General features: G+C 40.9%; 1 protein-coding gene across 3 annotated transcripts in view; it reads right to left on the bottom strand.

Moving 5' to 3' along the window:
- AKT1 (AKT serine/threonine kinase 1) overlaps nt 1-24,305 on the bottom strand; it is a 74,553-nt gene that overhangs the window by 49,316 nt on the left and 932 nt on the right. For 2 of the 3 annotated variants that reach the window (XM_027637736.1, XM_027637734.1), the window contains exon 2: nt 18,472-18,648. In XM_027637736.1, the coding sequence (XP_027493537.1) occupies nt 18,472-18,517 (46 nt within the window). In that variant the 5' untranslated portion in view covers nt 18,518-18,648. Of the gene's footprint in view, nt 1-18,471; nt 18,649-22,141; nt 22,163-24,305 lie in introns of those variants that run through there. The other variant, XM_027637735.1, reaches the window with a different exon arrangement.

Raw genomic sequence — 24,305 nt, 5'->3', positions numbered from 1 at the left:
TTATCACCATCTTTAACACAACCTAAAAAATGCTCTAGTTACAAAAAGTGACATTTTTTGTGGGAACAAACAGTCCCCCTACATCTCCAGACAATGCGTCTGTCAGGAACAACAACATACCCAACACTCAGCTCAAGATACAAGAACTTGGCAGGTTGTGTCTCAAAGCAGTTTCACCAAAACAATACAGTTTCCCTCAAATCCCTATCAGCTTAATAGTGGAAGACAATAATATTTCAGATAACACAGACAGCAAGCATTTTGGTAAGTGCAGTGGACATTCTTTATCCAATTTGCAGATAAAAACAGGCAACATCCACAGCCAGATTAACAGACATGCTGCTACTTTCATGCTTAATTCATGATAAAGGCAAGGGGTTAAGGTTTAAATGCTTCTAGGGGTTTTGGCCAGTGTTGATTTGTATTAGACTCTACAAATATATATATAATTTTATTTATATATATATATATATTTATATATGGCACCAGAAGCTGTGCAAAGCACGGCCTAAGCACAGATCCTCTTCTGGGCAGGGATTTAGAGGACAGACTCCTCTGTGCTAGCTACTACATGTTTGCACAACAGGAGTCAAGGTCCATTGGAAACTTATCTGAAGACTTGCTCCTGCGCAAACTTTAGGTTCAACCTCCGAGTTCAGAACTGAAACACTATTTGTTTGTCCATTTATCCCCTGGCACGGTTGGCTTTTTGTCAGACAGATGTATGCCACATGCAAGTCATTTCCCAACCTCTCTGCTCCACCTCCCTCCACACACTCTGCACACACTCTGACCCCTCAGCAAATGTTGTAAGAGAGGAGGAAGTGTTTCTGACAGTTTGCAGACTCTTCACACCAATTTTATGCCAGAGTATAAATGTTTTCTCCTGCCCTCCAACCCTACTTGTAAGGAAACAAAGCAAAACAAACAAAAAATCCACTGCTTCCCAAACAACTGAATGCCCTAAACCTAGCAGCAGGAAAGGAAAGGGGAGGGAAGGGGTGGAGAGGAAAGGACAGAGAGGATGGATTACACTGAAGTTATTTTTGTCCCGTTCAAGTGGATGGGCAGAGACAACTAAATATAGAATTTATCAAAGCAGGTGAACAAGAAAAGATGACATGAGCCCCATGTTTCAAGGAGTAAGAAATAAATGAAGCATACTCCTACAACCTGGCCTAAAAAGCTCCCAAAACCACGCTCATTTGCACGAACAAGACTCTATTGAACAAACATTCAAACTCACCACAGCCTTCCCTTCGGACATGTGACAATGTAAATGGCAAGCAGATAGGCTTCCTGTCTCTTACCTGCTTATACTAGATATAAACAAGACCACAAAGTCCACATTAAAATGGAAAGAAGTTCACACTCCTCTGTGGTGTTTCTGGACAGAAATTATTCAGAAGAAAGTATGCTTGCATGTACAGCTGGGTAATAAAGCACCGCTTGAAATCAAACGTTAAGGAATGTTATGTTGTCAGTGGCAACACAAAGGATGTGGTTTCTATGAAATTTAACCAGTTGTGTCAAGGACAATTGCTTTCTTCTGGTCACACTGCAGTCCATGGTTTGCTCAGAGTAACTGCTACAGTGGTTTGGATTTCACAAGTGAAAATCCATTCATAAGTATTTTTAACTCCTTCCAGGGTCTGAGTTAGTCTGGGAAATGTCCTGGGTGGCACAAACTCCACTGAGGCACTGTGAGCAGGCCATGCTGGGACACATACATATAGCAAGACTTACCCAGGCTCTTGGTTTCGCAGAGCCTGCAGCCAAGGACCCAAACATTAACTGCTTTGCCTGCAGGCACACAGGAGTGAGCAAGGAAACCTTCATAGGAAAGACATGGCAGCAGTCAAACCACGCCTTCAGTGGAAGCCAGACTCACATGAGTGCTGTAATCTACCACTGGGCTCAAAGAATAGAACGCTTTTCTGCGGAATATTTCCCCTCTTCCATCTGTGCTCCCAGTTACCACAGTATCCAAGAGCCCCACAGCTTGAGCTGCATCTGTCGTCACAACATCCCTGTGAAGTAGGGAAGTGCTGTTATCACCACTTTACAGACAGGGAACTAGGGCACACAGAGAGAAAAATAACCCTGTCCGAGGTGATCGTATAAGGAGGAAGTTCGTGGCAGAGCAGAGGAAGATTGACTTCTCAGTTCCAGGATGGCACTCAAATTCATCAGACACCTCTTCAGCTTCTAGATGCTCTGCCTTCAGTTTGATTGACCCACCCAGCTCCCCCGGGCCACAAGGAATGGGGAATGCATATGCCTTTAGTAACAGCATTTCCAGCCCAAGAAAAATGAAAGAGGGTATCAGATGCAAGTTCTGTTTGCATTCAGAAATCCAAACCTGAGCAAGGAAAACCATTTTGAAAATAGCCAGCACTATCCTGGTATTGTGGGAAAAGGAAGGAAGACGTATCAAGTTTTCAAAGTAAAAAAATTTAAAAATCCATGGCAGATCATTAGTACAATTTTGAAACAATTAGTGAAAGTTTTAACAGGAAGCTGGCATTAGACATCCTTCAGGAACCTCCCTGCTCTGGAGATTTTAGGTTACAGAACAGTAAGAGATTAAAAAAAAAATCCCTTTGGTACTACAGCTATCTCATTTCAGACAGAGACCTAAACACCGAACTAATGTAGTTTCATATGGAGACCTTGCCTCCAGACCTCACACAACAATCTTGTCTCAGATAAAACAAATTCCAGAGGCTCCACACTGCTCGAGGTTCCCCATTTCTGGCTGAGCCAGGCTTCAACCCTGCTCTCTTTTCTAAGTGAAATGGCACATCAGGTCCAAAATTTACTCTATCCTTTGGGACTCCCTCCGGTTGCAGCCATCCAGAGAGCTAATTGTGAAATAAGCTTCTACAACTAAAGGGCATTCATAAAGCAGTATTTAATGTCAACTGTTTGAGGTGACTATTACCCTGGAGAAAACAGCAGAGATCCATAACCCTATGGATCACCGGGTTTATCTAATCTGACTCCAAAAGGTGACTGCTCATCCTAATGGCCAAAGGATGACACACTGCTTCTAAACCACCATGAACAGGCCTTGATGATGGACACAGTCACCACACTGATGGGGACAAAGAAAGAAATTTGTGAGCTGGTGGTAGCTGAGGGTACCAGATCAGCCATGCTCAGCTTCCAGGTCACCACTGCCATCAACAGACAATCACTGCTGACAAGCTGGACCTCATGGCGCAGGTCTCCACTTTTACAACAGGTTGTTGTACATTTCAGCCACCAGCCACACAAGGGGCATCTAAAGCACATCTCCTCTGCCAAGGCAGAGTCCGAAGGAGTTGCAGCCAACCAGCTACTGCTGAACAAGACTGCACCATCAGGCACCTAATTCAACTTCCATCAGTGACAAAATAACTAACGCCTTGCTTGGAGGGGACCAGAAAGAACAGAGCTAGTTCTACAACACATCCCTCTAATCCTATTTCTCCTCCTTCTTTTATACTAAGACTATAAAAGAGTGAAGGAGAAAGGCTGGGATGAGGTTAGAAATATTTCTACTTTCTGAGAGCAAGCCTCACAGCAACAACAGCCAAACAAACAAACAAATGAAAGCAAAACTTCCAGCAGCTACACAGCAATTATGGTAAACCAGACATTCTAGTAGTTAAAGCAAAAAGCAACTTTTGGGTCCAGAGCAGATGCAGAACACTAACAACAAGTAGTAAATACGCAAAGTTTATTATTCCAAGTTTTGAACCTTTCCCTTTAAAAAATCCCAACTTCTGTATTTGAACAGATCAGCCAACACTGAAAAATGAAAAGGCCTGTTGACAACTGAGGAACTGCTATTAATTTTGTTTGATGGCCATCACAGGGAATATGAAAACTAAAACCAAACACCTCTACAAACGGGGTTGTTATTCTCCTCCAAAATCAAGGTGGGCTTTGTAAGAGATTCCTACCATCTCACTATCAAACTGGTCAAGAATCACAGAATACTTTTGCTGAAAAGAGCCATTTGAGGTGATCTGGTCTGATCAGCCACTCAAAGCAGGGCCTTTCTAAATGCTACAAAAGAAATCCTAACACTAGTAGTGCATGTAGGTAATTCAAGAGAATCATACAAATACAAACACAAGAAATAGAATGAATGCAACTTTATCAAACTGCAACTTTCAAATCAAATTTGAGGAACAAAATCTCAGGCCTGCTTGGCCACGTGCCTTCATTTTAATCTCTCTGCCTCCAGTAACTGAGCATTCTAGGAGTCAGTATAAAGATGAATATCAATACATTCTCTGTGTGTGCTGGGCATAAAAAGGAGAAATGAATTCAGTGCTCCTCCATGGCTTATTTCACCACATGAATGATGAGAGAAATAGCACAGGATTGTACACGGTCACAAAGCTATGCACAGCCTCTGAAGCGTGAACATGTATCTACAACCACACATCCTGTTGTGTGTCATTCCATTTCTAAAATAATGCCTGAAAAGAGGAAAGTCTCTAGAACCATGAGGTTTTGCCATAAGCACACCCAATGTACTTGTGGGAGTAAACAAACCTCTCTAAGACACCAACAAGAGCTGTTGTGCCCATTCCTAATAGCCTGGAGCAGCTCCTGAGAAAAAAGCTTTCCTCTGGCCATAGGGAGGATTCCTTAAAATGTGAAGAAAACTTCATATACACCGATTTTTGCACAATCCCACCAGTAACACATCAGAAGATTAACACCAAAAAAAACCCCAAACCCCAACCCTTAAAAATGCGGAAAACTTATCAAAGTAAACCTGACTTTTTTCCCTATTTTAGATACAGTTTTCTAAAACATAATGATTCATATTACTGCAGTACACAGCAACTTCAGACACACATCTGGATCTGAGCCACCTGCTGTACACATGGAACAATGAGACAGTCCCTGTTCTGCAGAGTTGACTGTCACAGGACAGGGACAATGGAAGGCCAGACACACACACACACACAAAAAAGGGGACCAATACTGGGCATCACAGGGAACAGCAGTCGCAGTGCACACACATTACAAGTTCATCAGGGCCTTTTATAAGCAACACAAGGAGCGAGAGCTTTTGAAGAGGATAATAAAGCAGCACTGCAGCTGTTTACAGGGACCATTTCCCAAGTGTGAAAGGGTAGCAGAAGAGAAAGCACACAAGTGCTTTCCTGCCTTACGTTGTAGTCACAGTATAGACACATGCTAGGCTAACTGGAGGCAGAAGTCAACATCTTAATAGCAAATTAGAGATGGTAAAAATAGGTATGAAAAGCAAAAGCAGCTGGTTTTGTAGCTCAATGCAACAGAGGAACTAGCGTTAGGAACAAAGCAGCAGCCCAAAGAACGAGCTCTGCACTGTTCAGAGCAGCACTTTGAATAGGACAAGGTTACATGCCAAGCATACAAAGATGCAAGATGATGCAAACCTTAGTAAAGTATATTCCTTCCCTCCATGTTTTGCTTTTGTTTTCCATTTTCAAGAATAAATGTATAGTTCAACAACTACAGGCACTTTGAAAAAATCAACTTCTTTGAAGATTAAAAAATACAGTCTCTGCAGCCAATCTGCTTAGAGTTGCTGTAGAGCTGAGACAAGTCACTATTTCAGAAAGAAATCTGGCCACCTGCTGCTCTATGCAGAGAAAGTGGTGTACATGTAAAATCACACTTTCTCTGAAATTACAACTGATATTACAAGGAAACACAGACTAGACTGAGAAAAACATGCAATAATTCCAAGTGGTGCAGCTATGCTGAACTGAACTGTACACGGTTGGCTAGCAGTCTTCATTCTGTTGTCAGAGGTCTGTTCATCTTAAAAAATCATTTCATATTATTCCTGATGAACAAACTTCTACAGACACCTTAGACTTGTGGCTTCCTTTCAAGTGAGAGGATAGATATCAGTAAGGCTGGGGCATCACAAAACCTCAGGCATTACAAAAAAAAGTTACATGAGTTATTACAGAAGGATGAAACACCTACAGAACGAAAGGTTCCTACTGCAGCAAGAACAGCACGTTCTAGCCCAATAAAAGCAATCACCAAGTTAGTCCTAGAGCACACTAGAGATCAGATGAGTCTATGCCAACAACAAGGTGTAAATTTTAAGCAACTGTTCTTAATGCAGTTGAGCCACCACAGCTGAAGAGAAGACACTGCTGCATTGCATCTGTCTTTAACAGGGCTGTCCCACTGTGTTCAAAATGTGAGGTCAGATTTGGCTGCTACGGCTTTGCAATCCCACTGCATAAAGGGGGAGAATTAACCCAGCTAGTAAAAGCAACAGTCCAGAGAAAAAAATGCCTCATTTTACCTGAATGTGCTGCTGAATCTGGCAAGAGCTGTCAGGGAACACACAGAACCCTTCAAAAATACACATCTTTTATTACATTGGGACTGTACTTTGTGTTGCACAATCCCAAGCTTTTGTTTCAAGCAAGAAATTGTTTTCTAAATATTTTGTCACCATGACAGTCTAGCCTTGGACTCAAATTCTGTCCCTGGTTACTCCAGAAAACTCCTGTGAAGTCAACTGTGTTGTACAGCTCATGGCTTTGTCCTAGGCTGCTGGGAAGGCTCACCTGGACGTGCAGCCACTGGTGTCCCCTCGGCCCTCTGTGCTCTGCACAGCTCTTGCAGCCTGAGCTACTGCCTACCACAAACTGAGATCCGTGTGAAGAAACAGCATCACAGAGAACAGGAAGATAGTTTTGCAACTATGAAATACTAAACATCTTCCCAACAGGTTCAGCTTGAACCGAGGAGTACAGGCAAGACAAAACCCATTCCCAAGAGAGCAGAATGAAGTATTTTAAACACAAGAGAGAAAATGAGACGTAGAAAAACATCCTGGCTTTGAGGGCCCTGTTCCAAGTAAAAACATGTCTTTCAGTGACATTAATCTGGCAAACTAAATCTGAGCAGATACAGCCTAAGTCCCCAGCACAGCCCCAAAGAGAGCAGTGGAGCATTTCCGTGTGACTCAGGAAGCCCAGTGAACACTTTCTGCAGAACAAGATCAACAGGGTGTTTATATACTGCAGCGGCGTCATGTGAACGGGTGGTTTAGTTTGTGAAATGAATGTTTGCATTGTCATTTAAAAAAAAAAAAAAAAACCAAACCAAAAAACACCCTCTATTCCACACTTACAAGTTTCCAACATTAAAAACATAGCAGGGGAAGGAAGTACTTCAGCAGCCAAAATTTACAAATTCTTACCATAACTTTGGCGCAGTAAACTTCTCCAGTGTCACAAAGGCCTATTCTTCAGGGGGCTTGGTTGCCTTTTTTTCAGAAGGACTAATCCACATGTGAAGGCTATTAAAGAACACACAAAATGCCAGCAGAAGCACAAACATGCATATTTTGTGTGTGTGTGTGTGTTTTCCAAGTTTTATCTGTTTTTCCTTACACAGATACCCAAGAACAGCCTGGAGGCAGGTATTCCTGCTTTCTCTCTTTTTATTAATGAAGTTAAGTAAGCTTTTCCCTTTCCCTGAAAAATGACAATGCTGCTTTATTTTAATTCATTCAAAGCAGTGACAGAGATTCATCCTCTTGAGTTGCACTCAGCAGCCAGGCTTCAGGAATTTAAGAAAGAATGATAATTTTAATACAGAGGGGTTTTGTTTGTTAGTTTGACTAGAAAATAAATTCCTCACAGTAACCTTTTAATTGTTTGAGAGGCACCTTACTAGAATCTCAAAGAAAATGCTAATACTCTAAGTTACACTTGGCATTTCTGCACAGCAAAACAAATCCAAGCTCTAAAAGTCAGCATTTTCCTCTTATTATCTGAAGCTACATAAAAGCCCTAACATAGATTTGAAAGAAATATAACAGAAAATTCTTCCTGATCTAAGTGCATAGAACTAAATTTATCTTTCACTTTCCAAAACACTGCTTAGAGACTGGGCATTTAGAGTTCTATTCACTAGCTAGAAAAAAGCCAAATGGTACATTTTAAAAAACTGACTTTGAAATATTGTTATGAGAACAGGGACAAGCTATGTAAACCCTAAAATTCTGTGGGTCTTTGTAATCACGATTACTGTCGCAAACTAAAAGGCTCATATTCCCTACTAAGCAAACATTTACAATTAAATCCATTCTGCACAAAGCATTTGCATTTTGAGATAGAACAGTCAGTTGTTCAGCTGCTGTGATTTAGATGGATTGGTTCATTATTGCTGCAGTTCGTTTTCAGCTACACTGTATAACAAAGGGGTGCCAATGTAGTCGTGAATGGCTTTAAAGCTAAGTATGCTGGTATTCTTCCATGATGATGTAATTTAACTATCTCCCCTCTCCCAGATCAAGATATCTTGACTTTACAGGCTAAACTTCAGCAGAAAGGACAGAAACAAGCTGTCACAACAGTGTTCAATAGACAGTATAGATACTGCAAGTCAGATGGAGGCTGTTGCTAGCAAGTTTGCAGTGATTTTCCACAAATGAAAAAGCAATTTTTCCCCAATTCTTATTTAGAATAAATACCTTTGCTATCATGCAAATAACAAGGCAAATTTGACTTCCACACCAGGAGATACATCAGTTATATACCTTTCAAATGTTCCTGCTACACTAAAATGTACCTTTACCAGAAAAGAAGACCAGAATTACAATTATCCCTGATGCAAAGAAAATTTCAAGATGAAAAAGTCAAATACTATCCCACTCTTTCACTGCCTGAAACATAACACAAAGGCAGCATGAAAGTCACATATTGTATTCTTTAATATTAAGAGGGATTAAAGAGAGAGCATGACTTCTTACACAGGCAAATAGTGATAGGACTGTAGAGTTTTCAATTGTTTTAAACTAAGAGGGAAGATTTAGATTAGATGTTAGGAAGGAATTCTTTAGGGTGACAGTGGTGAAGCCCTGGAACAGGTTGCCCAGAGAAGCTGTGGATGTCCCATCCCTGGAAGTGTTTGAGGTCAGGCTGGACTGGGCTTTAAGGAACCTGGTCCAGGGGAAGGTGTTCCTGCCCGTGGCAGGGGTGTTGTGAACTACGTGATATTTAAGGTCCATGCCAACTCAATCCACTCTATAACTAAAGCAGCAAGACCATTTTTCTATTAACAACTAAGTAAAAAGGTAGGATTTCTTTTTTTAAAAATTTATGGAAATAAAGAAACATGAGGATTAATGATGTTTAGCCCCCCCAGTCTAAAGCACGGCTTTCTCCACACACTGCCTAAGCAGCACAAAGAACACTTCCCACAGAGTAACTCCATTAGTGAATTTGTAGTGGCAAAGGACTCTTATCCTGTGTCCAGAAATCAGTTACCACCTATAAAACTCCTTCCAAGCCCCAGAACCAGCACTGTCACCACAGAGAATCACAACTGGATTCTAGATCGCTCCATGCATAAACTCACAGTAGAATAATAAACATTTAATACAGCTAAACCTATGCAACTACACATTTCAGTCAAGTCTTGAATTAAGAAATACTTGCCTTCTCTTTCCTTGGTGTTCCCAAAATTTCATTCTACTTAGTGAACGTAGAAGGGAAGGGGACTGCACGATTGAAAGTTGAAAATAGTTTAAAAAAAAAAATCTACATTACAGAGAAAACACTTTCACTTAGTTAAATGATTGCTATTTATTGCAGGTTTATTGACCACAGACAGGCGTGGGGATACGTATGACGTGTGTAAAAACACCAGTCCAGACAATCCATGCCTGGAAGCCCCTGAAAAGCAAGCAGCAAATAAAAGGTCATATTCCACTTTGCAGCTCTGAAGAGACCTGACAACGGATTTTGAACTGCTTAACAGGTTGTTCAAGGGTGTAGCTTTTTACTAATACTCCAGCTGTGAAGCTCCAACTTAAGAATAATGACAAAAACATAAAAAATTGTGGGTACAGCCTTGTAATTCAGGGCACAAACCCTACCTAGTGCAAATATTTTCCACAGCAGTGTAACTACATCATTTTGCACAAGGCAGCACTACGTTGGCACTTGTGATCTGGCACATACAAAGGCTCAAATAGGAACACATAGAAAAAATTTTAACTAAGTACTTTTTCCCTTAAATCTTAGGATTTGAGTTTGATGAATAAAAAAAGCAGTTCAAATATAATTTCATTTTGATGTTTCTATTAAATATTAGACCGGTCAAGCCTCTTGCTGACAAGAAATTTATTCTTTCATATTGTTTGCTTTCTGAAGTGCAATCAGGATGTATTTTGTGATCCCCAGATCTTTTGACACAACTGCAGAAATAGTAGGGTATACTGCTAAGGCTAGGAGGCCAGAAAAGTAACACCACACATTATAAATTACTTTAAATCCTCCATTTTTTGAGCCTTCTTGTTACAAGTAATTAAACAGTCCTTTTTCTTCTGCTTAGTCTAAACCTGAAGCAGGCACCCAGGTTATCTTTTCTAGTTTTTCTCAACATCATGAGGACTAGCAAGCTTCTCTGCTTCAGGAAGAAAAAGGGGCAAAACTTGCAAAATCTTGTGATTTCTACATGTGGAAACCGATTTATAAAGCCACCATAAACGTTAAGGGCTGCACTTACAATTTGAGAATTAGGAAGCAGCCCTGTCCTCCATCAGCACCTGAAGTCACCAGTCACCTCAAGTAACACCACTGTCAACCTCTTGAGTTAGATTTTCTATCAGCATAACAACACTTGTCTTGAAGACCCCTCCTACAGAGACAGGTTGAGAGAGAGTTGGGGCTGTTCACCTTGGAGAAGAGGAGACTCTGGGGAGACTTTACTGCTGCTTTTTGATACATAATGGGGGATTTTAAGAAAGACTCAGAGAGGCTTTGTACCAGGGCCTAAAGTGACAAACAAGGGGTTATGGCTTTAAACTGCAGGAGAGTAGATTTAGACTACATAAGGGAGAAATTCTTCACTATGAACGCCCTGGCACAGGTTGCCTGGAGAAGCTGTGGATGTCCAATTTCTATAACTGTTCAAGGCCAGGCTGGATGGCGCTTTGAGCAATCTGGTCTAGTGCAAGGTGTCCCTGCCCATGGCACAGGGGTTGGACTAATGATCTTTAAAAGGTCCCTTCCAACCCAAACCATTATAAGGCTGGAGCTCCCTCCCAAAGAAGGCCGTGGTTCACCACCAACACAGAGCCCACTTCTCTGACATGCACGTTCTGTGGTTCTCACTAAGGGTACATTAGCAAAGCACAGGCAGAGGAGACTGATTTGACAGCCTCAGAAATGACTCAGATGCTGCCATCAGTCTCAGTGTGAGCACAAAATACCACTGCAGTCATGCAGAGAACCACTGACTCCAAGGGCTATTTCTACATGCAGTTCACCAAAGGCCTGGGCTTTGGACAGCACTTCAAAACAGGCTCCCCCAAGTTACCCAAGAGACTCAGGGAAACAGTAACTGACTTGCCCACAGTCTGTGATGATTGTTTACCTCAGCTGTCCTCAAATATGACCATGCACTTTTGAATAAATTGACAAATTTCTCAATCTTGTTTGATCAGCTATCTTTTTCACATTTTTGGCTCAACTTGAAGAGGTGGGAGAATAATCCCAGACATCCACAACATGTTTTCCAACTGCACTCAAAGTCGGTCTTCATTATTTCCCCCTTTCAGCTGCAGTAAATATTTCTCACAAAAACACACTACTTCACACCTAATATGGTGCTATTCTTTCTCCATTCTTTTTCTTCCTCTTTCCTCACATAGTTTCCTGGTTTTTGTTCCTTCTTCGAGAGGTACAATGTACCTACAGCATAATGCATTTGAAAATAATAATCCCTCCTCTGTCTTCCCCCCATGAGAGATGACTTTTTAAATAAGATTTAACTCATTTTTTTTGTCTTAGCAAACCAGTTACTCCAATATGTAAAAGGAGGAAAAAAACGGCACGTCTGACAGATGTTTGTTTGGTTTTTACAATGTTCTGTCTTTTAAAATACATTAAAATTAAATGTTGAAATATTAAGCAAATCCTTCTTTTTTTCAATATATATCAAGGTTTGTTTCCTAGATGAATCTGACACCAACCATCACCCCGATTTTTAAGAAAATTATTAGTACCATAAAAAGTGTATAAAAGCAGAGACACCACATGTCACCATGCACTGCTCTAAGACACCAAAGTCTTCACCAGCTTTTTCAGATGGTAAAGTCTCAGGCTACGAGTGCTATCCCTGAGCAAGTTTGGGCAGGTGAAGCCACGGACACAGGTAAGGAGTGCAACTGATGGTGCTCAGGCAGTGGGAGCACCATCAATTGGAAGGGAAGGAACCTTCTGGCACCGACACAGGGGCTGCAGGGGAAGACGTTTTCAAGTGAGGACAAGGTGCCAAATCTAAAAATGCATGGCACAGCACCCTGCCTAAAACCACTCCTGCAAGAACAGTGAGCAGGTTTTATTCCCTTGCTCTCTCTTTACCTCAGAACAGCATACTCACTCAGTACTTCTTTCTTCCTACATCCAAACCTGATGACTTTTCAATATGCCTACTGAGAGAAAAAAAGAATAGAAAACATAGACAACTTTTTGGGGTTTTTTTGCACAGGTCTACCTCCCTTTCCCTTCTTGAAAAGAAAGGAACCATGAAAAAGAGGATCAAAGCCAATACAGATGCTTTCTGCATGATCCACTGTACCAAGCATTCCCAGGTTCGCTTTTACAGGGCTTGTAACGTCCTAGATCCCTCATTCTCAAATCCCTTTTAACAACAAGTAACATTAATTTATGATGCTCCCTCAGTCTTAGAGATAAAATTGAGACCTAGTTTGTTTCGTTTCTGATGTACAATAAAGCAGAATAGGAAAGTAAACTTCCAGGACTGACATAAATAATGTGGGCACCATCAACATCTGAGCTCTTCCTCTTTGCCATTCAAAGTGAGAGTGCTTAGTGTCACTCGCATGTAAGTTCCAGACAGTCAGTTTACAAACACTGAGAAAAACATCTAACCTAGCATCACTTCCCTAAAGAACTGAAAGTATTTTCTGAAAACGTTGGAATAAAGACTTCCTGGGAGTCATTTTTACAGAAAAAAGAAACATTTGGAATTCAACCTTCAAAAATGTGAAGCTTGTGTCTTGAAGAATGCGTTTAATGCAAAAATGTTCTGGAAGAAAGACTTCTCTGAAAGGACACCAGAAAGTAACAAAGCCAGTCAAAGACAAGTAGTTCCTCTGTGAAAGGAAGATGAGCAATCTCTAGGCTACGCTCTTTCAGAGATGAGGTTCAGTATTGTTACACTGTACCAGCTGATTCTCAGCTTCTGACTTCCCTGTCATCCAAAGCAGACTTTTTACAGTATGCTGGATCCAGCCTGTTTCCTATGATCTCTCCACAAATAATTCCATCAGATGAGATTACCCTCCAAAAGTCTAGCTGACTAGCCATTATCAGCTCATATTTCTCCAGATGTTTTGTGATCTCATCCTTTCTTAATGTCTCTAGCATCTTGCCTACCACCAAGGTCAGATTTATTGGTTGACAATTTCCTGGTTCCTCCCCAGTCCTCTTTTCCCAGAACAGGACAAGCAAAATGAAAGCAACCAAGAGCAAGCATTGCAAAACTATTGCCCCTTGTGTCGAAAAAGAGACACACAAGGAAAACCACAAACTGACACAGCTTATCTTTTGTTTCCAATAAGAAGAGCAACAGATTTCCCTATAAACCCAACCCTTCAGCTCTAGAAATAGCATCAGCTTCTTTCCCTCTGTCACAAACTTCCCCACTCCATTCTTTGTCCAGCCCCTATCTTGTTTCTTACCTTTCCATTCCCCCCAGTTTTTCCTCTGAAGCAGCTGTGCCCTCTATAGCTGGCATCTTCAGAGTTCAGATGGCTCTTAGGATCCTTTGTATCAAGTGCCACAGCCATTCCTTTGAAATACCATGAAAGCCAGACGATCCTCCAACTAATCTGAACCTCGAGGGTTCTGGCTACACAGGTCATCAAGACAGTGCATTGCTACATCCCAGGGACAGACAGAAGCCAAGATAAAAAAACAAAAAACACCCCAAAATAAAACACACACACACATAGAAAAATAGGTAGGGAACATGGTGAGAACAGAAAAGAGAGAAGAAAGAAGAGGTGAAGAAAAACAGCAACACAAGAGACCCCCCCCACTGGCTTAAAAAATATCTTGTAAGATCCTGCTTTGATTCATACTAACAGAACACTGAAAGTATGAACCTGTGCTCAAAATAACAAAGCTAAAGTTCACCATCTGTGCTATTCTGCCAGAGAAAGTTAAAAGAGCAACAATCAGCATTCGATTCCTGGTTTGTATTTTACATATGAACCCTGCATTCACTTTTTGCAATGAAGCTATAGGAAGACAAATCACAAGGGACCACTGGTTATTTATTCAATTGTCTGTATCCCTCCATTCATTACTGAAATAATTCTTTAACAAAAAAAAAAAAAAAAAAGTACTATTTCCAGAAGTGGAGTAAGTACCTTTTGTATAATTTCTCATTTAAGGGCCTCTATTAATTTTGATCAGCTTGTAAGCCAGAGACTCAATCAATCAAATAGTTTTACCTGCCTGGAGTCCACAAAAACTGACATTTCAAGGAAATGTTCCGGTTTTTATGGTTAAAATACTGTGTGTTGTTTATATACTATTTAAAAACAAAATAGCTCTGCATTTCCTGCTAATTATTAATGGATGAATACACAGGTCTTTCCTGCACCTTATAATTGCCTCAGATTTCTCAGACTGAGAAATCAAGAATTCTATTTCCTTTTTCAAATGTCAATGTACATTTTTCCCTCCCCCTCTCTCCCTGCCTCCAGAAGACTCCTTTTTTTCATTTGAGTTTATGCCCTAATAAGAAAACCGGACATACTAGGGAGGACAGAGATGACAGAGTATCAAAACACACAATCCCCCCTTTGTTAGCTGTGCAGAAAGACTTAAAAAAAAAAAAAAAACAGGATGAAGACTGAAAACAATAGAAGGACCTTTATAAACAGGGACCAGAGCAGAAAGATGCAAGAAATCCAATGAGATCTTTAAAACAGATCAGTAAAACAAGCAAAATACACTTGGGCACACCTCGGTTATCCAAAAAGTTCCACACACACAACCAAAATTAAGGATACTCATGACATACATTCAGAAAACCTATAATCTCAGAGCTCAACAAGCAGCAATTTGGGCAGATAATTTTCTCCTTCTCCCCTCATATTCAATCACAATTATGGCACCTCTGGGTCAAACCATTTCCCCCATCCTTTCCCACTAAACAAACCTTCAGCATAACACAGTCAGGGAGTACGTACTCTGGATGTACATGTACAATACACCAACCCCATGTTTGAGTTCCTTCATGCGTCCTATGTGTGTGCTGGAACAGTTCAGCCGTGCAGTTACACAAAGAGTGGTCAGAAACTACTTCACACAAGAGTCTGTTGCCTTGCTGTGATTTGAGTAACATGCACCAAGCACTGCCAATGGGGAAGAGGGCAGGGGGGAAGAAGTTCATTCATGAATCCTTCTATTTCTGCCTGGTTGAGGTTAGACATGTCATGGACATGACTCTGGCCCCTGCACAAACAAACATCTGCACTACTGGAAGTAGAGCTTCCTTTAAGCAACTGACTTACAGAACTGCCAAGAGCTCTCAGCCAGGCAGCAATGTTTAATTCCATTTCTCCATTTGTATTTTTAATCTTGGAAACAAAAACAGAAATGTAAAGCATGCTGACAGAAGAAAACTACCCCACAGTTCTAGAAAGCCCTGCTATTTCCCCGCCAGGCCAAAACACCTGCTCCTGCTAATGATGGCTTTATGCTTACTTACACCTGCCATCCAGAAGGGCTCCAGAGCACTTCGCTGCCTGATTTATACATACACAACTCATTAAAACCACCAAAATTAAGCCACTGCTGGGGTGAGATGTAGCAATTGTTTCACTGCACACAGCCACGCTGCTCAACGGCTCGGGACGTGAACTAAGAGACACCATATCCAACCAAAGCTGTGGGGAACGTTAGAACATCATTGCCCAATCTGGATTTCGGACAGTCACTACCTAAAATATTTGCATGAGGAGAGACCTAAGATCTTTAAAGAACACTTGCAGTGCAACCTTTGGTTTTATAAATGATCCAAAAGACAAACAATATATGTTTCCTATATCTAAAAATCCCCCTTTAGCAGTCCCTCCCTACAGTAATTACTGTTTACGCCTCAACTTCAGAAGCTCATGGTATCAGACATCAGTTTTGGAAACATCCTGTGGTTGAAGCACTTGATCTGGCAGAGCCAGCACACTGATAGGGTCAGGCAATAAGTCTAGATTATTCAAAAAGAAAGATCCTTTACAAAACACACACACACAAGTGGATCAGTTACCCCCTGACCAAGACCCAGCCAAAAGAACTGAATCTGTCAATTGATTCCAAAACAGCTACAAAACCAAGAGAGTAACAGATCTGAGATGCTGGCAGGCTAAGATGTAGCACTGCCTTCTGAAAACCTCCTCGCATGGACAACACCGAATTAATAATTGCAAAGTCAATGAGTGGAATGAAATAGGTGTCACTGCACATACCGAGAGGGTAAAAAGGCATTGGGAAACAGGTTAAAAAGATTAGGAAACCTGGCATGCAAAAAATGCCAAGACATGTTTAACAGTTTGGGGGTTTGGGCACAAATTTGCTGTATCAAATACGCAGAACGTGCAGAGTAACATTTTGGAAATAGAAACGTGTTCAGCAAATAATCTCATCGTATTATCAGCAAACTATAAGAGATAATAATCTGTTTCTCTAAGGCAATTTAAAAAAAAAAAAAAAAAAAGATCAGGAGATCTGGGCATCTTTTACTGAGATCTCCTCCAGAGGTCTCCTTACTTGAAAGTAGCTTTATCATAATCCTAGAAACAACAAAAATTCAGTTCTCAAAAGTAAACACAGACAAGCTTGAAACACAACATGACTGTTTCAAAGTTTCAGACACATCTGCTCTGAATCGTCCTGACAGTCCCTTTTCCATACTTTCTAAAGTAAATGTTTCTCCCCGATTTTTTTACAGTGTTCCTCAAAATAACAATTTTTTTTTTAAATTAAAAATAAGTGCAGGAAGGATTGTAACAAAAGACGGCTAAAAACCCTCAGCCTAAAAACATTGTTTAAACTAAAAAAAACTCTCTGATTTGAAGAGTTTCCAGATTCATAAATGGTAATGGGAAGCGTAATTCTGTGTTTCTTTTCTCCTGTTTAATCCAAACACAGCATAATTCTCAAATACTTTATCAGAACAAGGCAGCCTGGGTACACCAGAATTACTGAATGAGCTGTTTAAGCTAATGAGTGCAAAGAGGTTTCCAACTGAAATAAACCGGAACAAAAAAAAAAACAAAACAGAAAAAATTTTATCAAAACATTTGTACATCAAGCATCAAACAATCTGCTAAACTACACTGTATATCCAGCTGTTAGAAATATATGCTTCCATCCTTTTAAAACACAGATCATCAACATGTTTTCTAAATTCTTAGATATTTCTTATTATTGCAGAAGAACCATCAGCCTTTATCCAGGTTATGATAACATATTTATAATTTCTTCCATAAATAATTATGCTACACCTTTGCACCTTCAGGCAAGTTGCTGCAAACCCTCTAGAAAAATCCTGAGTCTGCAGAATCATGTAAGCTTCCCTACTGCTGGAGCACACAGATTCTCTTGTTGGTCCAAAAAAAATGACGTTATTATGGAAAGTACCTGTCAGTGCTCTCTCCTTTCCAAGGAATGATAGTAGAATATAAAGAAACACGTAAGTGAGGTACCATATAGGATCAATTCTGTGGTACTTGAAAATGGACACCTCCCCAGAAAAGAACAAACTAACTGTTTTGGGAAGAAAACATTTAAGAATGTAAATGCCTAATGGCACATGTGAGTGTTTTATCAGTTTTGCCACTCTGACAAGAAGAAAGACTTGTTACAAAAATCAAACGGCATTAGTGGTACAACAGAAATGCAGAGAGTGCACAAACTCGAGGCTATTCTTCCCATCCAGGACACTGGTACCAAGACCAGTTCAGACACAAACAGAATAGCACATTCTCTAGCAAGTATCTTCAAGAGCACAACACTACCCACAAAGTACAGGCGTATTTTTCACTGTTCAAAAAAGATTCACCTTAATCCTCCCTTCAAACACAAAAAGAAAAGCTCCAAGCCTACATATAAAGCAAAATAATTTGCTACAGTTTAACCTCTAACACTAAGTAGCATCTCCTTCAGTTGCTATGTCTCTATCATCATTTTCAAAGAGGTTTTCAGTGAAAACACACACACACAAAGAAAACTCCTTGTACATGCATTTTCTAAAACTTGAAAGAAAGTCACACACAGTTCTTATATTCCCACTAAGGTGAAGGGGAAAATAATGGATTATTTGAAGATATGCTGCTAAACACCAGATCGTTGCATGGGAGACAGTCAATCCACTGTCCGGGAGGGAAGAGTCACTTACCTCGTTTGTGAAGCCAGCCTTCCTTCACTATTGCTACTTCATTCATAATGGCAGGAATGTCTCTTGAAAAACCAGTTTATGCCAAAAGATCACTCTGTTGAAATTCCTGAACTCCAGCAGAAGGCTCCACAAGAGGGACGAGGGCTTTTTCTCCGTTTTTCTCCTTCCCAGCTATTTCTAAAGGGATCAAAAGAACAACACACCATCATCTCAAAGCATGTCACAGACGTACAGTAAGGGATATGCGAGGAATTAGCTTTCACTGCTGGGGTGTTGGTTTGGGATATTTTTGTTTTATTATTATTAAAAATCCTAAACAAAGGCTTAGCTCTTCACAAGGATTTTTCTATCTCAGCGGGTGGAGATGCCAAGGTATGTGCTTGCTGAAGTCCTGCTTCTTCACTGAGTAGGTTGATCACAGGCAGACTCACAGCATTACCAGAGTAAATTACAGGTTGATTCAAGACCTCCATCTCTGCAACAACACCTCACTCTTCACAACAATAAAAATTCTGAAATTTCACAAAGTCCAGTTTTCGATATTTCCTGGTAAGGAAGACCTTCAGAACCTCTTCTGAAAGAGTCGTTACAGCACAATGGCACTCTATTAACCAGCACATGGTATATCTTAGAGATAAACCTCTGAGAGTAAATATTCCTATGCTGATTCAGATTTTCTTACCTTCATCATCATCCCATTAATCCCACTCAAATCTCCTCGACTCCCCAAAAAGCATCTTGTCTACCTTTGTCATTTCTACCTCTCCTAGAGGTACACAAACAACCACAGATAAGCTCATGTACCTTTCTGTTATCCTAAATCAGCCCTTATAGCACCCTGATCAATTTTACTGCTCTTCCCTAACAGCACTGCAGTTTGCTGTTGTCTTTCTCACACTGAAATACACCCAAGCGCAATTTGGGATTTTTACCCCTCTGCTTTATGAGACAAAGTCCCTATCTAAGCAGCTCAGAATTGCTATATCTTATTGAAAATGTGTCTTGCTCATGGCTGACTACCACTGAAATGTTCTGTGCATTTCTCTCCCTCATTCAAAGTAATCTCTTCCCAAATGCATTAGCTTTTATTATTCTTCTAAATTGAATCTGATTATTTTTCTGCTTGTGGCACAAATGTTCCCTGTTTTTCTTTAATGTCTTCTGCGCTCTCCGGAGTGTCCATGCTGCCATTCAATTTGGTATTACTTGAGTGATCAAAAAACCTAATTGGTGACAAATTCCCAGCAGTAACCAACCAGTTTTAATAAAACAAAACCCAGCAACATTTGCAACCTCCCACCAAAGACCTGGCTCTTACTGGAGTATCTCTCCAACTACAGACATCACATTACCACCTAACAAATATATACCATCGCTGCATGCATTTGGCACGTGTGCATCAATTATCTCTGAGCGTGCAGGTGATAGCCATCCATCAGAAATTAGATTAAAAAGCAACTAATTCCCCATAACTCACCAAGACGTAACACTGGATGGAAGAAACAGGTGGTCAAAATGAATCCAACCTAGAAATAAAACCCCAGCAGGGGCTGAGGGCTCTGTGCTGTACATCAGAGTGCTCTGAAACAGGCAGCCTTCAACTACAGAGCTCAAATCTGAACAAGCTCCATCGCTGCCAGCAGAAATGCATGGGGAGAAAGAAGGTCACTCCCTTGACACTTTGTTTAGGAACCGACACTGTTTATTACTATTCCTCAGCTTTTCCAGTTAACACTTTATTTTCTAGTTCTCCCCAGAAACAAGGTGGGTTTGAGGTTTTTTCCCAAATTACTAATCTGCCAATCTCACTAGTCATAATTATCAACTCCATCAAACAGATGTTTGCATGAGGGAGGGAAAACACACACAAAATTACATTGGAACAAGTGACATGTAAGAATTTATTAATTTCATAAATAAATATGAGAACACAATACGCTGCAGAATAGAGACTAGCAACCCAGAGCTGCCAGAGTTACTTAGGAACAAACTCCTTTAGCTGCAGAGCTATTAGGATGGAACCTGAGGAACATGGCAGGTTTTCTTCTTCCTTTCAGAACTGCATGCACAACAGTCATGCAAGCTAGACTTGCTTGTTGATGTCAAGAGGTTATGCTGTTGATGCTTGGAGGCTTCATCTGAGCATTGAGCAATTTGCAAAGCGTTGAACAAAACCCCTAAGATTATCACAACTTGCATATGGAAATGCAACACCCAGGTGTGAAAGTTAACGCTTCTAACCTCGTGTCACAGAGCACAGGGACTGTGCAACCTCCCTCTGCACCTTGAATTCAACGATTTAGTGGCACTGAACAATTGATACCCTTTTCAATAACCATACATAAAAAAGGAAGCTACAAGCCAAAATAGTCTGTAGAAAGGACAATCCTATTATTAAAAACAGGACTAAAATTCTGCAATCTGCAACTAACTTACTCCAGGTTTTCCTGGGTTAACACTTGCCAGGATTACCACTTGGCAGCCTCCTGCTTGTCATCAGCTAAGCTGTCATCTCATAATCTGAATTTGAATGACAACAGAGCCAAAAAAAGCAGATCAACAAAGAAATCCAAAGTTCAGAGGAACTGCTTTTTCTTCTCTGTGGTGTCCAAGCAGTTTGGACTGCCTTTCCCCCACAATTTATACCCAAGAAACATCAGGCAACTGCAGCCCTGCTCTCAGGGGTATGTCTTTACCTGCCCATCCTCTTCCAGGGAAGAGGGGAGGTGAAGTGGGTGAGGGTGTTATAAAGAAGCCATGCACAGGCAGCATGGCACAACCAAGTGGGAAAACATCAAACATTCCCTGACACCAACCTGCAGCATGGGTTCCACCTCGGTCCTTGAGTCAGCTATGTGAGAGCACTTATTTCGTAGGGGGAAACCTGAGTTATTTTTACTGTGAAGAGCCGGGGATCCCTTCTCACTATCTAATAAGATGTCCATAGACACAGCTCCAACAGCAGCAAACCCACTCCATCTCATGCATTTTAAAACACACACTCAAGCTGTGCCTAATATATCTGTCTTAGTAAAAGACATTATTGGAGACAGTGGCAGCAAGCAAGAGGAATTTCTCGGAATAGAGGAGCAAGTTAACTATAGGTCAACGTACTACTGAAGATGCGTAAACCAGAGAAAGTTCCTTTTCCATAAAATCCTTAGAGGGAAAAAAAAAAAAAGAATGATTACAGTCCTCATTTATGGCCATCTAGGAATGGTTCCCAGTGAACAGAGGGCATCTGAGGTAAGTATGACCTGGCTGCTCCAGTCTGTGTCTGCACAGGACTGAATACTGTCAAAAGCTAAACAACTTGGTCTTTCTCTTAGCCTTCTCTTTGCTTGTTTTTCAAAATGCATTTCTATAATACTTTATTTAACACCGAAGTATTCCTCATGTAGCTGAAGTCAACTAAATCATGAATGGCATGACACCAGCATCATATCATGGTGACGCTGGGTTTGCGTGTATATTAATTCCTTAAAGGTTATTAACTTCTTCATAAATAATGAGATAACTCACTTCCCTAGGCACTGCAGCAGCAAAACCTGCTCTAAGGAGTCAGTCAAACCAACCGCCCAACAGAAGGTGGAGCAGAACCATCTTCTCCGTATTTGGGAGAGTCGTCTTAGAGCTCCTTCTCTTGTTCTTTTCTGTATGTTATGCTCACCTTCTTTTGTCTCTACAAAACTAAGAGATGAATCTGTCCTCCTTGTCCTCTTTCCTGTATAAAATTTTGTATTCATTTCCACTCACACCCTAAAGCAGAGGAGGAAGAAAAGGAAATTTTCCATCATGCTGAAGCTGAAAATTAAGCTTATGGGATACAGGAGCATCTACAGTAATCACCTCATCTTCATGAGGGAGAGTAAGCAAGGGACTAAAAGAGAATCAGATTCACCAGTCTCAGTCCTGGCATGTCAGACTGTGTCCAAGATGCACTGGTTAGCCCAGATCAGAAAGCAGGTTACAGCAAAGCATTCTCCTGGGCTAATACTTTGCCTGTCACACCACCAGTTACCGATGTCTACTGCCCTGGTGTGGCATATTCCTGATACTCCCAGGACACCCTGAGTCCAAATGTGCTACACATCCTTACATGTTCTCATAATGCACAGCAGCAGGACCAGGTAAAACGGGATCCAGATGCCCATGTTTGCCTACCATGGCCACATGACACTGTCATGAGAGCAGATGAGACACAGGAACCAGACTGGAGCAGAAGGGGGTGTGTTTGGGCCCATTACATGGGATGCCACGAGCAACCCAGGTTCTCCTCCCAGTGTAAGCTCACAGCTGACAGCCAACTGCACCTAAACAGCAAAGACACAACCGAGCTGGGCTCCAGCCAACACTTCAAGTGGAGCGTACAGATAGATGTCCCCACCAGGCTTTGACCAGCGAAGTACATCTCCTGGTTACGCAAATCCTGCCCTGGGTGTTTCACGGGAGCAGCAGTGATTCCAACGTGCTCAAGGCCCTCTGAGCCCGCAGCAGCTTTGCACCATGACCCAGTTACCAAATCTGGGCAGACAGCTTTCAAGGAAGCTTAGAAGGACCAGGTTGCTCCAGCATCTCAGCTTCCCTTACAAAAAGGCATTGTGGGCCGCAACTTAGGTGTGGTCACCAGAATTTACTACTCGGTGCTGTGTGTCAAACAACACCACATCTGCTGGAATTGCATGGTAGCAAGTGCAGCTTATCAGAAGGTTCAGAAAGGCTTCTCAGATACTAAGCCATAGAGAAAATGCCAACCAGAAAACAAAAATCTCTACAGCTACTTTCATTTTTTTTTCAATCCGTTAGCCTAATCTAGGTTTACAAAACCCTAACCTGAAATATTTGTGCTCATATGCCTTTGCTGATCAATATACAGGAGGTTAATACCGTTCAGGTGAGGGGCCAGAGTTACGACATCCAAGCTGCAACCACAACTACAGTTTGACAGGACAAACTAAGCTGCCTATTTCAAAACTGAGTGATGGCAGAAAAGTGACTTCTTCATGCCCCCTCTGCAGCCCAGACAAAATCCTCTTTATGTTCCTGAACAAGAACAAGTCCTCTTACAGTTTATGCTCATATAATTTAAGAACTGTGCTGCTCAGAACTTCTGTACCAACCTAAGATGCATTCAATCAAATTCCATTTTAAAGTATTTATGATGGAAGTTTTGTTCTGTGCCCAAAGAAATAAAGTCAGTCGTGAACCTATTTAATTGTTAATGTAATCACTCACAGGACATTTTTATAAGACTGTAGGTGAATGCTGGAGCTAAAAGTGACTTGTGGACACTGGATCAATTCTTAAATTTGATTTACCACTGCTGTACACCAAAATCAGTTCTATAAACACCACACACAACACAAACCCTCCTATTTAAAAAAATCAAAGGTAGTTCCACAGTGTCTTTAAATCTGTTAAGTCAGACAAATGTTGTGGCTGTCATCATGAAATTAACTACTACATAAAAGTAATTACTAGTCATGCAGTATGTCAAATTTATTTACCTGCAAACAAATATTCCTCAGCATTAAGTGTTAGTAACTCCCTTTTATAACTGTATTTTGAAATGTACATCCCTCCTGTGGTATAAATAAAACAAACAAGCGCAAATCGTGGATTTGCTTCTAATATGTTAAACGTGGTACAAAAACAAAGCAAAACAGTTAAATGATTCCCCCAGCGGGGTTGGGGAGGGACACACTACCGATAAGGTGCAAGCTGTATTAGCATTCGCAGCGTCTTGTCAGTAAAATACATAAAAAGCACCAGCACGTTTATATGCTTGATTATGTGTTTTACAAGCGAAACAGAAGCAAAAGTCCTACAAGTCT

The sequence above is a fragment of the Corapipo altera genome, unplaced genomic scaffold (assembly GCF_003945725.1).
Source record: "Corapipo altera isolate COAL_440 unplaced genomic scaffold, ASM394572v1 23, whole genome shotgun sequence".
NCBI classification, from domain to species: Eukaryota; Metazoa; Chordata; class Aves; order Passeriformes; family Pipridae; genus Corapipo; species Corapipo altera.
The sequence above is the reverse complement of the archived record's forward strand: the minus strand, read 5'-3'. Positions and strand labels throughout refer to the sequence as shown.